The 16991-nt window shown below is 41.5% G+C and overlaps 2 protein-coding genes across 5 annotated transcripts in view; one reads left to right on the forward strand and one right to left on the reverse strand.

Moving 5' to 3' along the window:
* The window catches only part of RSPH14 (radial spoke head 14 homolog), a 70535-nt gene extending 69257 nt beyond the window's left edge, over window positions 1-1278 (forward strand). Inside the window, exon 6 of the mRNA XM_005503897.3 lies at window positions 823-1278. Coding sequence (XP_005503954.2) covers window positions 823-1064 — 242 coding nt within the window. The 3' untranslated portion in view covers window positions 1065-1278. The remainder of the gene's footprint in view (window positions 1-822) is intronic.
* Window positions 1279-5537: 4259 nt separating this feature from the next.
* The window catches only part of SLC5A1 (solute carrier family 5 member 1), a 48420-nt gene continuing 36966 nt past the window's right edge, over window positions 5538-16991 (reverse strand). For all 4 annotated transcript variants that reach the window (XM_021289572.2, XM_065033229.1, XM_021289573.2 and 1 more), the window contains 10 exons: window positions 16431-16536; window positions 16126-16206; window positions 14801-15021; window positions 13779-13914; window positions 13019-13126; window positions 11810-11960; window positions 11022-11190; window positions 8795-9010; window positions 8400-8496; window positions 5538-7544 (listed from right to left, as the gene is read on the reverse strand). In XM_021289572.2, the coding sequence (XP_021145247.1) occupies window positions 7324-7544; window positions 8400-8496; window positions 8795-9010; window positions 11022-11190; window positions 11810-11960; window positions 13019-13126; window positions 13779-13914; window positions 14801-15021; window positions 16126-16206; window positions 16431-16536 (1506 nt within the window). In that variant the 3' untranslated portion in view covers window positions 5538-7323. The remainder of the gene's footprint in view (window positions 7545-8399; window positions 8497-8794; window positions 9011-11021; window positions 11191-11809; window positions 11961-13018; window positions 13127-13778; window positions 13915-14800; window positions 15022-16125; window positions 16207-16430; window positions 16537-16991) is intronic.

Raw genomic sequence — 16991 nt, forward strand, 5'->3', positions numbered from 1 at the left:
CTTGAGCAACTATTTTTGCTGCCCCACAGTGTCTGGGGGAGGATCGTATATCTCACATTTCAATGACCTGAAGTAGGTCAAGAAGTTATGTATCTGCCCCGCCTGCATCGTTTCCCTCCGCAGTGCTGCTCCAGAGGGGAAACAAGTTTCCATTCCAGTCCAGACCACAGGGACCCACATACCTGAAGCTGCTCTGAATCACCAGCCCTCAGCAGAGCAGCACTGCTTTCTGGCAGCTCTTTTGTGGTTAGAGGCAGTTTCTCTCTCACAGCTGGGAGAGGAATGAATATTAATAAGGCCTGTAGTTCTCCCAAGTAACTTACATGACACTGAAAATACTAACTGCTAAATTTTCAGTGTGATGAATGAGTAATTAGACATAAAAGTCTCTTAATAACAGCAGTTGTGTTCCAGTCCTCCTCTGCAACCATCCCCCTGGCTTCTGAAGACAACACAGGAGTGAATCTCAGTGTTTGAAGTGTCTTTAAAAATAAAAGAGTGGAGAATGATCTTAAGGGCATTTAACCCCACCCCACCAAATAGTCTGTCCTATCATTCAGTGCCTCATATGTTCTTTGATAGGTTGTTGCAAATGAAATAATAACGTACAAGGCGGATGAAGTTCACTGAGTGATCTTTTTTCTTGAAAATAAACAGCTGGCAGCTAGCTTTGGTGTTCACAAGAAAAGCATGTCCTGCCTCTTCACACTGTACCCTCTGGGGCACCCAGAGCTGTAGCTGGGCAGGGAGCAGAAGCAGCAATTCAGAAGCAGGTTGATTCTATGTAATAACAGGTTTTAAGGGTGGTTTATTTCTCTACAGGGAGATTCTCAGCCCTAGGTGCTGGAGCCATTCCACCTCTGCTGAAGTTGGTTGCTGAGGAAACCAGCAAAGCCCGTCTGAGCGCAATCAAAACCCTCACCATGCTGGCCGAGGTACCAGAGGGCCGCAGGACCCTCCTGGGTCACACAGACACATTTCAGCAGTGTCTGAATGATCCCTCTGAGGCGGTGAAAAGAGCTGCCCAAATCGCCATCCGCGTCATCCAGTGGAAACCTTTCTGAAGACAGGGTGTTTTGTAGAGATCTGTTGCCCTCTGTTGTTGTCTGCCTGTAAAGGTTGCATGATTATATGAGACTTTCGAAAACAAAACTCTCTATTTTGGTTACTCTCAATCAGTTCCTCCTGAAAAGTCATTTGTCACCAGTTTCACATCTATATTTCCAGGTCTTGAGCAGAATAATGGGCAAAAATAAAGGCTGGGAAGTCTAGGAGTTATTTCCTGAGTTATCAAGATTCTTCTGTGATACAAGAAACTGATCCTTTTTGTTTTCTACATCATGTCCTCACCTGTTTATTTTGAATCTCAAAATATCAAACATTAATCAATAACTAATTATATTAGAAAGGTTCATAACTGACCTCTCCAGTAGTCTTGTCTGTGCTGAGAAATTGACCTAACAACATGAATTTACATAAGTTTTGCTGCAAATATTTGTTGAACACGGGATTAGAACCATTTAGAGCATCACCACAGAAAAAGCAATGCAATGTCATAGAAGGGCTTCCCCTAGAGAATTACGAGGCTTTCCCAGCCTAAAATATCATCAAATACTTCTCAGCATTGTTCTCAGAAACAGAGATGCTGACAAGACTGGTCAGCAGTGAATGTGGTGCAGATGGGCCCGCGGGCCTGGGCTGGGAGCAGCCGGGTGGGCAGCCCTTGGTGGGGCCAGACCCGCTGCCTCTGCCAGGACAGGGCTCTGACCCTGCCTGGAACTGTTCATAGTAGGAAACAAAAGTGCCTCTGTGCTTGTCCTAGGACTTGGTACTTTGTAGTTTTGTGCAGCTGTAACCTATCCTTTGAGTACTAAAATTAACAAATATAACAGGAATGGAAGTGTTGTGCCAGAACTGAAGAGTTTTGCCATTGTGGCTCACTGTTGGAGAAAGGAAAGGAAAGCTGATCCTAATGTTAGAGTCTAGTCCAACAGGAGCTGGATGAAACCATCTCCAGAAGTCCCTTCCAACCTCAAGTATTCTGTGATTAACAGCTGCCTAAACAGAGAGATGAGGAGATAAGCAGAACAGAGAAATGAAAATGTTTCCTATTTTGGAAAAATGTGTTTGGTGTTTTTTTATTGGTTTAAAAACCTCAACAGCTTAAAAAAAAAAAAAACAAAACAAAAACAAAAACCAAGCGCAACTTAACTTCCTACAATCAAGTATAAAATAGAAACTTGAAGCTGCTTGTAGAACCAACAAGGCATCAATTGCCTGAAGGAAATAAGATGTTGAGAGCTCACAGGCAATGGACTTGGTGGGAAGTTCAGTAGCTTTTTACTCACTGTCTACTCAAGGCAGGTCGCTACAGATACATTGCAAATTTCTTTGTCTGCAGTTGCGGGTGTGTAATTAAAGAGGCATCAACAGAAGGCCTGAGCAAAGAAATAAAGCAAGCGACAGATCCCAGCCATTCTCAGTGACCAAGCAAGGTGTGACAGTGCAGCTGGCTCAGCTTCACAGGAAGACCCATTTGTTCTCACTCAGGTTTTGCTGCTACATGGTGTTTTTATATCTAGAATTTCACAAGTTGTAGCTACAAAGAAGCTGCATCAGCTGTATAAAAAGGTTATTTTTCAGGGCTGCTTTTCCATTGCAAAAACCTGCTGTCACACTGCAAACTGCATTACCTTCATACAAAGCGTAAACTTATTCAGTACGAGTGATTAAAATGTTTCTCTTCTATAACCTAACCAAAGGGTGAATTTCCCCTTCTATAAAGATGTGATTTTAAAGTATTGAGTCAGTTGGACTCATTCCCCCCAGGCAGGATCTTGGAGGAGCTCTGCCACTTTACACACATCAGGCACTCATACACAATACACAGCAGTGCCAGAGTGCATCCGGCTCAATAAAGAGAGCCAGGCAGCTAAATAACGTGTGAGATGTCCAGTGAAGGACCAGGGAACAACAGAGAAGGGCAGTCTTACCTACACCTAAAAACTGCCGCAGGAAAAGGCAGTGACAACAATCATTTTAGTTCTGTTCCAAACTGCTGTCACAGCCTTCCCTGGTAATTCAGGTATCACACTTCAACGAGTTAGCAAAATAATTAGCGTGTTCAGATGCAGATATAAGCTCATCCAGACTTAACTGCTCTCACTAGAAGAAATTTAGCTGACTTGGATCTGAAGTGCCGCATTCTGAGCATCTGCCTGATCATATACCTTGTTCAGGGTATATTAAAACATAACACACAATGGCTCGCATAGGACTGTGCTCATTCCTAAATCTCTTTCCTAAAATGCGTTTCTCAGCCACAGCTGGGCATGTGCCTTCACGTTCTTCATTAAGACCTTTGAGATCTCAAAGGTAATTTACATTAGCCAGATAGGTAAAACTCCAAACTGAATGTCCCAATGTGTTTATCTCTTTTCCCTGAGAAAATGTAGACGTTTCTTTCTTGTGTCATTTGGCAGGAAAGAACATACCCTGGTTTATTAGAAGATATAACAAAAAAGGAAGAAATAAAATTTTACGGGGCTTCTACTGTAGGCCTATCGTATATTTAGTAGCCAGGCACAAAACCACCATGTAGATATCAAAACCATCCACCGATGTTAAGTTACTAAGATGTCCAATAATTTGGGGGGTATGTTTCAGTGTATTTCTGAATCTCCCTGTTAAAGCAGTGACTATAAATGGGAAATGAGATTGGAGCTCTGAAATAGTAGTTGGGAAACCAAAGCAGTCAAGAGTAAGTACTAGACAAAGTTTTCACAAATAGAGAAACTGAAGGTGAAAAAAGAAATATCCAGGTTGACCCAAAATGTATTTGGATGAAAGACAAAAACCAATCCCATGGCTTGAACAGAAATTATAGGGGAGAAAGAACTGAGTAGAAAATACACAGCACAAGCCTGGATTTTTAGGCCTGGAATTCTCAGTGCTCTTATTCATTGTTAAACTAACTTTGATTCTATAATTTAGAAAATAATCATTTAATGAATTTTCATATCGAAGATAAAAATCTTTATGATTAAGGATTTTCTTTTTATTCTGAGGTACACTAAGTCTCAAAACAAAGGACAACAAGATGTACTGAAGTTACCATAACACTGATTTATAAATTGGGTTGGAGTGAACCCCAGATGCAGATCCTTTGACGCAGCAGTATTTGGACTTCGTCACTAATTGCTTAACTGCTGAGTACAGTGCTGCCCTTAAGACAGTGCACAAAATGAAAAATGCATCCTAAAATTCTTCTAGCACCAACGTTCCGACAAAATGAAAAGGTCACCTGTCTGAGCAGTTTGGGTCACGTTCCCCATGACCGTCTCCAACAAGATGCTGACACTGACGGTACGCGATGCTGACTGGGCAGCCTGCAGCACCGGTGCTTTCTGTGGGTGTTCTCTCCTTTCTCAATTAGGATGTATTTTCTGACTCAGCCGTGCCTGCTGGCTCTGCGCTTCTCCCAATAAACATCCGTTCAACATGCAGCTCAGGACTAGGAACCAGGGAAAATACACCATTACAAGACGTATGGGAGTGCCTGGCTGGCTATAGCTAACTTCCTGCTTCGGAATGAGAGACAGCAGTCCCTAATGTGTGAGGCTGGGCAATTTATTAGCGCTCTGGGTGTCAGTAAAGCAATTAGCTGAATCAAAGAAACTGAGCTGATGAACGCTTCCCCTGGGACTGACTTTCAGTCAAGTGCACTCCATAATAAAGCTGCCACAAGCCTTGGTCACAAAAATGTTAAAGATCCTTTTGGATTGCTTAATACACATTATAAATACTTAAATTAACATGTCACGATCTGGCACTCTCATACACTATAATTAAACCCATTGTTTCAAAATAAATGCTGTGTACACAGCAGCTCTTTGTGGTGCTATGTGCTGGGCACTATGATGACACTACAACCTGGGCAGATTTTTAAAATCAATGAAAAATTACTTGTCTTTTTAGCTTGAAGCCAACAATGATTAAAGCCCAGATACAATTACTGTGGTCCTGGGTCAAGACTGGAATTAATTCAGTTACACTCTACACAGAACAATTTTCAAATCAGCTGCCTAACAGCTCTCAGGGATACCAGGAGAAGACCAGACAGCTGCATTCATGGGAAACACGACCTTCTTGTACGAGCCCCGTGTCCCACCCGGGCAGAGCTCATGCTGGATGCACAAAGGTTAGTTTTTCAAAGTTAGTTTTTCAAATTTCTTTCATCTTGGGGAGGAAAATGCAATGATGGTGCCTGATTAACCAGGAGGTCATCTAACGGCTGCTCAGCCTGCCAGGAAATCACTTGTCTTATTTGTCTTTATCCAAATGGTTGCATAATTCACCATATTTTTCTTTTTGTACCAAAGCATGACAAAGAGGGATCTGGGCAACCCTCATTAAAGTCTTTCTTGGTTGTTTGTCATCTGTCACTATTACCCAGCATCAAACTCTAGACACCAAGTTAAGTTTCGCTGTCTTCCGTCATATTATATAAAAAATCCCATCATTTTGTGGACACAAAATACTTCAAAATATACAAATACTTTAATACACACAAGTCTTCATAGTCGACTAAATATCATTAACTCCATGGTCTTTAAAACAATCACTGTATTAACTGTAAGCAAACAGTTTGCACTGGTATTTATATAGTATTGATTTGATCTGGCCTCGGCAAAACCTTTTGGTACACTGCAGGGATTACACTGAAAAGCAGCAATTCTACTGGAATCCAGAGCATTTTGGGTCAGATCCGAACGAAGACGAGACGCTGTCAGGAGATGGAGAGAGGCTGCTGGAGGCTGCAGAGGCAGCAGCAGCGTGCTGAGCACACCTGGGCACACACAGGGCTGCACTCACTGCCCGGGCGGCGCGTCCTGCTGCACAACCGCACGGGAACGCTCTGGGACAGGGCAGCGTCCCCTGAGAGGTGAGCGACTACCGCAGCTGGGGTCTGCTTTGTACACCTCATTCCCCAAGAAGCTGAATTAGATGATAAGATCTATCACATTTTGCTTTGAAGTTTTAAATCTATCTTTTCCCATATCTCCAGCTGGTATCCAACTTACCAAGCAGAGACAAGCTGACTGGTTTAGCTGATATCCCACAGCTGCGACTATTCTCCTTTGTGAGCTGTTAACTCCTACTGCCATACAGCATGAACTCTGTTTCTCAATGAAATCTTCAGAAGATTTATAGCTTTGCAGAAAAGCAGCATAAAACCCTCAAATGAACTTGAAAGAAAAATGCAAACCCAGCATTCTGATGCTTTGGACTTTTCACCATGCACATGGATTGTTTTGTAGCACAGTCCATCAAAAGAGGCAGGACATCAACACCAACACCGTGATAAAGAGGCTCTAATAATTGTGGGTAGAGATTAACTTTGACACACCAAGATGGGAAAAGATCAGTAAGAAATATATACACACACGTATATTTCAAATATATATAATATATATAGTGCATATATATAAAATGTATTGTATGTGTATATATATTATATGTACTTTGTATAAAAAAAAGCTTCACATTCAAGTATAGTTACATATTAAAATATAAAGACAAGAGGACCTTTTGAAGCTAACCTTAAACAGAGAGTGTATTACCAGCAGAATTCTTATTAAGATCATCAAAACACGTTCTCCCCGATTTCAAAATGTGATCAATTTAGATGGTTGGTGTTCCACTGATTACTGAGGAACACAACCCAAGGAAAAGTGAGAAAAAGGCGGGAAAAGTGATAATGGAAAGTTAGATATAGTATCAAATACATCGATATATACATAAATCCTTAAGGTATCCCATGCTTGGAGGGAACAAAAGTGATTTTATAATTTGAATTCGTAATACGGTCCCCGAGTTGTTGTGGGGTTTTTGTAATCAAATTGTCATAGCCAAAAGGAAAAGAAACTTGGATGATGATAAGAAGAAGGGTTGAAAATCAGACTGGAGTCATCAACCCTGAAAGTTAGTTCACAAACCCTGATATGAAATCTGGCTCATGCAGCCTTGTTCCGCACCTAAAACACGAAATGTATTGCGAGTAGAGAGAGTATTGGATGGAAATTCTGAACCTCAATTAGCCCTGGACTGATTCAGTGTCTAAACAGACATTCTCCCTCTTGAAATCCCAGTGGCCTTAATCTTTACATTGTTGAAATTATGATCACAAAATCAGCGAGTAAATCATCCTGATCTTTTACAAACGTTGACAATGAAAATATGAAGTGTATCTAACTCTGTAAATCTACAAGTCATCGGTTTTGCTTGATGATACAGTACAATTTCAGAGCTGTAATCAGAGGCTTATGCGAAGAAGGCATGGCAAAAAACAGCCACAGTCAATAGGATGATGCCGTTGATATTCACAACGTTTCTCCAAAGCGGCACTTCGCTTGTGTCAGTCAGTTTCCTCTTCAGTGCTTCCTCTTCCTCCTTGCTGAGTTTGGGTCCTTTTTGTTCTAAGCCACAGAACCAGTTGTATGCTTTCTTTAAGCATCCTTGTTCTTCTTCACTTTCCTCGTAAACTGGAAGGAATAACACGCTGGTCATGAGATGTAACCACAGATCACCACATGCACTAGAAGATCTCCGTGACTGAGGGCATTTCTGTATTTGTCACAGCAGTTCTGACTTATGGTCATAGTTACATGGGAGCATTTTAGTACAAGGCAGTACAAGAATCAAGATAATATTGTGTTTTTGCAGCTCACTTGGAAGAAGACTGATTTTCTACAGGTTGCAAGAGAGCCTTTTGGAGAAGACACTTGTGCTATTTGCAGCCTAGAGACTTGGTCTGGTATTGGAGAAGCAAACTGTGCTGCAAAGCTTCAACTCCACTTTTTCAATACTTTCAACACTTTTAATTAAAAGACAAACCAATGAATTTGAGTATTTGTGTGAAAGGAACTTGGCAGCAGAACCAGAAACCCAGCAAAGAGAGCAGGTGGTTTTGCCCACATGGATGTCTGGTAGTTCACTTTCATGGTGCCTTGCACCAGATCCTTGCTCTTTCAATCCTGGCTTCCAACCACAATTTCCAAGTGAATTCTCATTGATTTATTCCAAGTGCTAGAGTCACACGCAGTTCTGCCCGTGCACGCTGCCTCTGCCCTAAAGCATCTCCACTGTTTCAGTCCTAGAACTGCCATCTAGCTACCAAGAGAACAAGATTTTCACCCTTCAAATCCACTTCACTTCTGATTTATGCTGAGTGTGATAGATTGGTATAAGGCAGCTTACTGGCCATTTACATATGTGGGGTTTGAGGTTTTGTTGTTCGGAGGGAGGATGTCTTTGAATACCAAGTATGTTAATGCTTCTTCAGGAATGAAATAGAGTTACTCAAATATATTGATAGAATCTGTAGATATCCAAGTTACCTGATTCCTCCTCTTTTTCATCAGCTTTGTCCTCATCTGCATCAAGATCAATACGTTCTTCTTTGCTGTTCCGCAAAGACCAGCACAACCGGTAAAGCTGCCATGAAACAAAATGAGTTTATAAATCTACAGCCTTACTACACAGAGACAAATCTGTCTGGCCAGCACATGAACAAGGTACAGGACCATGGCATCCCAAAAGTCTGTTAAGTCAATGTCTAAGATTATTAGGAGTCACTGAAGATTTATGAAAGATCAATGAAGACAATTTCCTTTGTTTTCTTATAAGGACTATGTGATGTGTGTCAGAAGGTGTTATACCAAGTACCAGTGTTTGAAACTAGTGGTTTCATTGAGCTCCATTTCTTGAGGAGCATGACTGCAATAATACTCACGTGGATATCAGGAATGGGCTTAGTCATGAAGGAGACGGCCAGCATGACGATGGCAGAAACCCCAAAAAGAATAATTGCAAAGTAAAGGTAGTGAATCCCGCAGATGATGAAGGGGCAGTTGGAAGGGGTCACGCAGCTGCCGGTTCCGTAGGCAAACTCCGAAATCATTCTACCGAGCCCAGCCAGCAGCCCAACGATCAGGCCCCAGAAGGCACCCTGCAGACAAAGTGACAGAAGTTATCAAAATCAGTGATTTCAGGCACAGCAATAAGCTCTAAGCTCTGTGTAGTTGCTGGAGGAAAAATTGAGGTAGTTATGTGTTACGTTGGCTTTGGCACATGGGTTTTAACCCAGGCTCTCTCAGTGACTGTACTTACAGCTCAGCGTAGTGGTACAACCAAAAGGGGCGGTGACCAGCAGCTCAGAGAAAGAATAAGGAGGACACCATGTCCAGCTCATTTCTCAAGCTCCTGTGTCTCCACACAATGCTCTCCTTAGACAGGACAGACTACACATCCCAAGGGCTGTTCTCGTATCTTCTTATCTCTGAGGGCTAAATCCCTGACAGTTCTGCCATGATGGAACCAATGTGTGTCATTCCACCTGAAATATGTGTCTGGTTTGTCTTCTAATGACCTTGTGAGTAATTAGTTAGAAGCTAATTCTCAATACTTCTGGTGGATGTTTTGCTGCCAGGTATATATTACTCTAGCCCAAAGTATATAAGACACACAGGTATATCAGCACACAAATTGAAATATGGGAAATTCTGTTTAATTTTTTTTGTTGTTTTACTGTAAAGGTGACTGAACATTGGAACTGGGCCTCGGTACACTGTGGAGTCCCCATCCCTGGAGATATTCAAAACGCAAGCAGACAGGACCTGAGCATCCTGCTCTTGTTGGCCCTGCTTCAAGCAGAGGGGTCGCACTGGTCCGGAGGTGCCTTTCAATCTCCGAGTTTGTGTAGTCAAAAAACTAATGATGGCAACACAATTTTATAAATCCCAATTGTAAAATATTACAGGTTGAATGCTGGGTTTAAGAACAAGATAGTTTTAATTATTCAGTGGTCAAAGTTACAGAAAGGTTTTGGAGTAGGACAACATAGTTAATTCTGTTTCTGGCAGAAAGAAGAATGATTCTGAGCAAAAACCAGTGATAAATCTTATAAGTAATTACCATATTGGAGTTTATCTTATGCCAGGCTCTGATTCTCAGGAGCTTTGTTGCTTGTCTCCTCTATTTACCCAAATTTAAATGGTGCAGTGTACACAAACCCCTGAGGATTAAACTGAATTCTTCCTCAGGTAAAATTCCAGCTAGAGTCAATGGCAGATTTCTACAAAGGGCACAAAGATTTAATCCATTTGTAGAGGTTTTGCCATATTGGGATAGGAAACAGAACATCCCTTGTACGTAAACCAGCCTTTTCTTGGGGATACACACAAATAACCACTGAACTGATCTCAAGAGAAAATAGTGAGAGAAAAGTTTAAGCCATATTCAAAAACCTTCTCTCTCTCTTGGCTTTCTCAATGAACTCAGCATCCTTGGAGCAAACCTGAGCAATAGGCAAATATTGTTACCACTAGTACTATAGAAAATAAACTGAATTCCTGAGTATTGAGGTTTGAGAATGTCGGAGACTCCCGTTCCCATGACTGGCCTATGGTCCCATCAAAGCACGTGACACGCCTCGTGCCTTCTCAGTTACTTACAAAGGCCTAAGTACACCATTTCTCAGTTCACTGCTCTACAAATCAAAATCAGTGGTTCCCAGACTAGGTGCTAAAAGCGATGCAAAATAATGTATGAATCAACAGCACGTTTGTTTAAAAGAATATTAACAAAATACATAGTGGCCAAGAGGAAGGTGAAATGTGGTGTGTTTGGTAAAGCAATTCGGTGACCAACATCCTGAGAGATTACTTTCAAATATGTCTCTATAAATTGACACACCTTTTGGCAAAGTGATAGATACCCTAAGTTTCAGAGCTCTCTAGGAATTCTGAAGTGACTCTTTATTTATCAGATTAGCAAATAATTTTTTCAAACTCATCTCTGAAACCTCAGGCCCTGGGGTATGGAAAACACAGAATCCCTGGGCCATAGTGGGATTAAAATAAACAGGAAGAAGTTGCTAATAAAAGACCCTGAAACAAAAAAACAGTTCTGTCAATGCCTAAAGGAACACGTGGCATACCTGTTTCCTAATTTGTACTTACCTGCTCATTGACCCGCTTGCAGAAGATGCCAAGCACGAAAACAGAAGCAATGGGAGGTCCCAGGTAGCTGGTAACAGACTGAATATAATCGAAGAGCTGCCCACTTTGAGCTGACTGCACCACAGGAACCCAGGCAATGCTGACGCCAATTAAAAGTACCATAAATGCCCTGTAAACATAGCCAGATATTCAATTAGCCACCTGCTTAAAAGCATCTATCAGAAAGAGAAAAACAGCTATTAATCAATAATGTAAATGTCCATTTTGTGTTTCAACCAGCAAAATCGATTATAATAGCCAATTACCACTGAACAAACAAAGGACATCCAGGCTGGATATTGTGTCTGTCAAATATCCATCAGCATACAGCTAAACATGCAACCAAAACACAGAAAACTGCTTTTTCGTTGTTATATCTAGAGACAAACCAATAGATCAACTACAAGAACTAGTTCATTGATTCTGTAGTATGGTGTGGCATAAAGCCTATGAAGAGATTTTAAAATAGTTCCCTTTGAACAGCAGTAGGAAGTGTTGAGAATTAGTTTAGCTACCTCATGCACTGCTGTCAATTAAACTGGAAGCAAGGTGGTTGGTTTTTTTCCCAAAAGGAAGGGTACGGTGGCCAGCCTGTGTGGCCACAGGAGGCCACTGCTGCACTGCCCGCACACTGTCACTGTCACTGCTGGGCTTCACCCCGGCACTAGTGTGTCTGTTGGAGGCTGCGGTCTATAAAGCTCTAGTGCTGGCTGTGTTTGCACTGCTGGGGAAGACTCGGCTGCACTCACCTTCCAGCCAACATAAGCTCTTTCTCAGATGGTCGTTTTCGAATTTTGGTGTAAATGTCCATAGTGAACAAAGTACTAGCACTGTTGAAAATGGAAGTCAGGGAGCTCATGAGGGAGGCCAACATGACGGACAACATCAGACCCCGCAGACCTGAAATACAAAGAGATGTGACGGGGGGATGAGCATTCAGGGAAGAGTCAAAGCACTTGACACCATCCACCGTGCTTGTCTAACCCTTTCAAGTCAGCCAGGATGACTGTCTGGCGTGTTTGTGTGCTGATGTCTGCGTGACGTTCTCTTGCATTGCCAGGACAGTGATATCTGCTGAGCTTTGGAAAAGCCATTTATAGCAGCAGCAGGGCAACTCCCGAACTTTTAGAACATAGGTACTTCTTTTGTGAATGCTGTCTGATTAAATGCTGAAATAGAGAGAAAAAAATACGAAGCAGACTTTTCCAAGCAGTTATAAAAATAATTTCTCTTGTTCGCAGGTGTTCATTTGATTGTGATATATATGTAAACCAGCTGTTTGAAAAAAAAAAAACAACACACTTTCTTTTACCATTTGAAAATCAGAATAAGCTACTTTTGCAGATGGTATGATCTAGTCAACACAGTAGGGAATTACTATGTACAACAGGTATAATACAATGAGGAAGTAGTAAAGATCTCAGGGAAGTGTCATGGTCTCTTTAACATCACAATCAGTCTTTCTAGCCTTATGAACTGGCCCTGTCGTTTTCTGCAGAAATTTATCTTCTGTGTATACATTGTCCTCTCCAGAGTGGTGCCTTATTCTCTCATTGAAGAGGTGTCCTATAGGAAATACATACATAAAATACTTTTTCCTCCCACCTCAGTGGGTTTAGCAGGACTGCAGGTGTGGGCCTCCGACTCCAAAACCCTGGCAGAGACACTCTTCCATAAGTCAATGGCAAAGCAGGTTCTCTTTTATTGTCACAGAAAGGGAGCTCAATTACCATTTCATCACCCAGTATTTGCCACCTGAGAGCTGACGTTGTCAGTGTGTAGCTATTCTGCACCTACAGCTACAACTGATACAGGCTTCCCCTTTGATTAATAGTACATAGTTCTAGCAAGAATTTTTGAACTAAATCTGGGACTTGAGCTCCTTCCGTCACCTGTTTTTACCGTCTGGCAGCCTTGCCTTTACTAAAACAAACAAACACACACATACAGTGTCTTACCATTTGGCATAAGCTCCACTACCATTTTTGGGTAAGCAATGTTTGTACAGCCAACTGAGGTGCCACAGTACTGCTGGCAGAGTTCAGGCACAACACAAGCCACCACATCTAAGAGAGGATAACGAGACGGGGTTAGACAAGGTCACGTTAGCACAGATTGCTTCCAAATTAGTGGAGCTTCTAAAGTTTATTTCTGCCTTGAATTACTGAAAAACAGAAATTAAGCATTAATTTGTCAGACCTGAACTGCGCAACAAAAAGAGAGCAAGTAGAAAAACAAACACAAAGACCCTTTCCCTCTAACCTGAACACCTCTCTTTTGCCTGTTGTTAAACGCACTGATGGTAGAGAGAAGCGAGACCGGCATTTTCCCCGCACTGCGCTCGGGACTGGACATGGCCCAAAGTATTGCTGTGTCTGGGACGGATGAGCCTCTTCCTCTGATCGCCCACAGAGTCTCAGTCCTGGACAGCACTTTGCGCTCACTCAGCCATAGTGGCTGTAACAGACAGGTGGGGAGGGGCACTGGGGAATTTCTCTCCCCTAAAGGGGACAGCAATAGCATTAGCAGAAACCTGGGACCAGGGAAAAGAAGAAGACCTGTGGCTTCTTACAGTGCTGTTGGGTTTTGTGCATACATGTGCCTGGACAATTTGGATGACAAGATGACAATGTAACAGGTATTTTGGAAATTGAGAGAGATTGGCAGTGAAAGATAGGCCGCAAGAAGAAATTTGCATTTCTGTATACATTTGCATACCTGTATACAAAATTCGGCTGATCATTCCAGGCATCACTATAATAAACATGGGCAAGAGCTTCAGGTATCCACACATGATACAACCAGCCTTCACATGGGACATGTTCTTGCCAGAGAGACATCTTTGGACAATAACCTGTCAAAGAGACATGGCAAGTTATAATGCTTCTTAACTTCTGTGATAGTGAAAAAGCCTAATTACTATTTCTGTCACTAGGAAAAATAAACACTACGTGAAAAAACAAAGAATGTATTTGAAATATGTAAAAGAAAATATTGTTTATTCAGTGTATGTTTAAGAGGTAAGACTTTCTCACAAGATGTTGTTAACGCAGATAGACTAAAAGGCCAAAAAGAAACAAAATATTTACCTGAGTAATAGATACAATTAGATTGGGGTGTTGGTTTGTTTGTTTACAAGTTGTGCTATCTCACCATTCAGAGTGTGGGTAGATCACTCGCTAGAGACTGGGCACATTCACCTGTCACAGTGGACACTTGACTCACGTCAGTGCGACCTCTCAGGGAAACCGGACAGTAAGTTTTAGGGAGAAGAAAGAAGTGATGGGGAAGAGTCTCCAGACTGAAAAACTTCATATATAAAGAACATCCTCTCAAGACACTGCATGCAAGGTGAAAACTGCACAAACAGGAAACAAACTAGCACTACTGAAAGGGGAATCGGATCTAGACCCAGTCTAACAAGCATCACTTGACACATGGTTTCCTAAGTCAATGTTCACATTACAACCTCTCTGTTTTTACACACGGTCACAAACAAAAAATGAGAAAGGCATCTGCTGTGCACAGTGTATAAAAAGAATTGAAAGAACACACATTTAATTTCCTCACATGCCAGACGGTTTAGAAACCAGAAACTGAAAAGTCACTGACTAGTCTTGAAATAACTGCCATTTCTGTGACCCAGCATTGAACTACAGCGAGGGAAGAGCACCCCTGGACCCCACTGGGCTGCAGAGTTTTGTGTTCTGCATTTCCAAGGCATGTGGCTTCCACATTACCTGATCCGTGCACCAGTACCACATAGCAATGATGCTCAGACCAAAGATGACCCCTGGCCACGGCAGATCTCCAGTGATGGGATCTCGGAAGATGTGAAAGGCATCCTGCCGAGGGTTGTAGCAACTTGGATCAATTGTAGTGTTCCCATAGGATATATTGGATGGAATTGCTTCCATATACTTCCGCATGAAAGCATCATATCCTCCTACTTCAGCAAATGCTGAAAAATAGAAAGCAGAAGTAGCAATAAAGTATTTCATACCGAAATCTCAAATAGAACTAGAGAATGTGAGGAGAAAAACCTCCTTCATATGGATGTAAAAAACCCTAGCCAGTATACATCAACGTTTTCAGAAAACAGTATGCAGCTTTTTGTAAGTATTCACACAATCTAAGTACCAAAGAGACCTTTCTTTTAGGTTTCTGTGTAACTTGCAAACATTGTTTAGGCTCCACTGTCTCAACATCTCTTACACATGCCTTGCCAAGAAGTGAAATGAAGATACATTATTTCCACACACCGTTAACCTAGGGAGAACCCAAGGCAGGGCCTTACCAGGTTAGGTCAGTCTGCAGTTATTTCTGTTGTAACAATAGTGGAATAATTTAATTTCAGTGAAAGACCTAGCTAGAGGAAAACCAAGTGCTCAGTAACTAGAAGAATAAGGAAAGGACACTACAAATTAATGGAATCTTACGACTATTTCTTTCTTATGATCCCTTCCTATTAATTCTGTTTAAGAGCATGATTTCTGTTTTAAAATGCATATGGTCCTCTGGACACACACATTGTCCTATTCATAAATATTTGGTTACGATTTTTTGTCCAGCTGGCAATGTAATGACATCCATAGATGAACAGCAAGGCTTACTTAAAATGTTAATATGTTTGGATTTTTTAAACACAAGCTAGCAGCTAGAAACAAGGAAAAAACCACGCAAGGTGACCAACAGCTCTTCACTTCAAATCAGAAATTTTCATGCCTTAGCATCTGAATATCTACAAAATTACAATCTTCTTAAAACAAGATACTCTCTGAACTTCTCAAGAGTGTCATCATCAACTGCAAAGCACTCTTTTATCTCATTAGCAATACAAGTCCTGTCCTGGGATATATTACCTTAAACATTCAGCTGTGCTTTGGAGATGGAGTGGTTTCAGTGACTAGAGGGCTTGGCAATAAGCCTCTTTTCTTCCCTAATAGGTATATGAACGGAATCCTGCTGCTTAAGACAACAAGTTTCCAAACTGCAGGATCCATTTCTGTAGCCACTGTAGGATTTGTGGTTGAACATTCCATTTTAATTCTTCTAGTTTACTTACCAAATCCCATGAGAATGAAGGATCCCACTACCATGATAAACGTTTGTAAGGTGTCTGTGTAAATCACAGCTGCGAGGCCACCTAATGGCAAAGGAAAGTCAAGACAAATAGCTTAGCTGCTGTGCAAAAGCCTCAGTGGAAATCTTCTTTTTTACTTTTCTCACCACCTCTTTCTTTCAAACAAAGACCATTGTAAATAGCTCCCCTTTCAGGTTCTCATTTCTCCCCACTTACCCACCTCCCTTCTTATCTTTCTTCTGGCTCCCCTGGTTTCTTTGATTTATCAGACTGCTCTGCAAACTCACCTGTGATGGTGTAAAGAGCAGTAAAAGCAAGCAGGATAATTATGGCCAAATAAAGATTCAGCCCTATGGCCAGCTGTATAAATATAGCTCCAGAGAATATGTCTGCCTATAAAAGAAAAAGTGATAGATTAAGTAACATTTACATTCATGAAGGTATATTACACAGTCACACTTGCATACTGAGGGACAACTTAATAACAAATTACTTAAAACTGAGGTTACATTTTCTGCTATGTGTGGGGATGGACTCTGTGACACCTCCAAAACACAGCATGGTTCCCTTCATTTGATGCTACTCTATAAATGTCTTACTTTTTCTTTACTGTTTGCATACATGTGGTACAGCTAGTCTTGCTGGTTCAGGACAAATAGTGACTGAAGGCAAACATCTTGTATTATCTCTGGTTTCAAGTTCTCGTCAGAATAATTGGCATCAGTAGGCTAACAGAAGAGACCTTTAGCTCTTGCGTAAGAAAGGAATTGTTCAGGTTTCAGAGTAACGCTCCAGGATTTTAATCACATTAAATCAGTTCCTGATTCAGAGATAATTCGTATTAATAT

Source organism: Columba livia, chromosome 17 (assembly GCF_036013475.1).
Source record: "Columba livia isolate bColLiv1 breed racing homer chromosome 17, bColLiv1.pat.W.v2, whole genome shotgun sequence".
Taxonomy (NCBI): Eukaryota; Metazoa; Chordata; class Aves; order Columbiformes; family Columbidae; genus Columba; species Columba livia.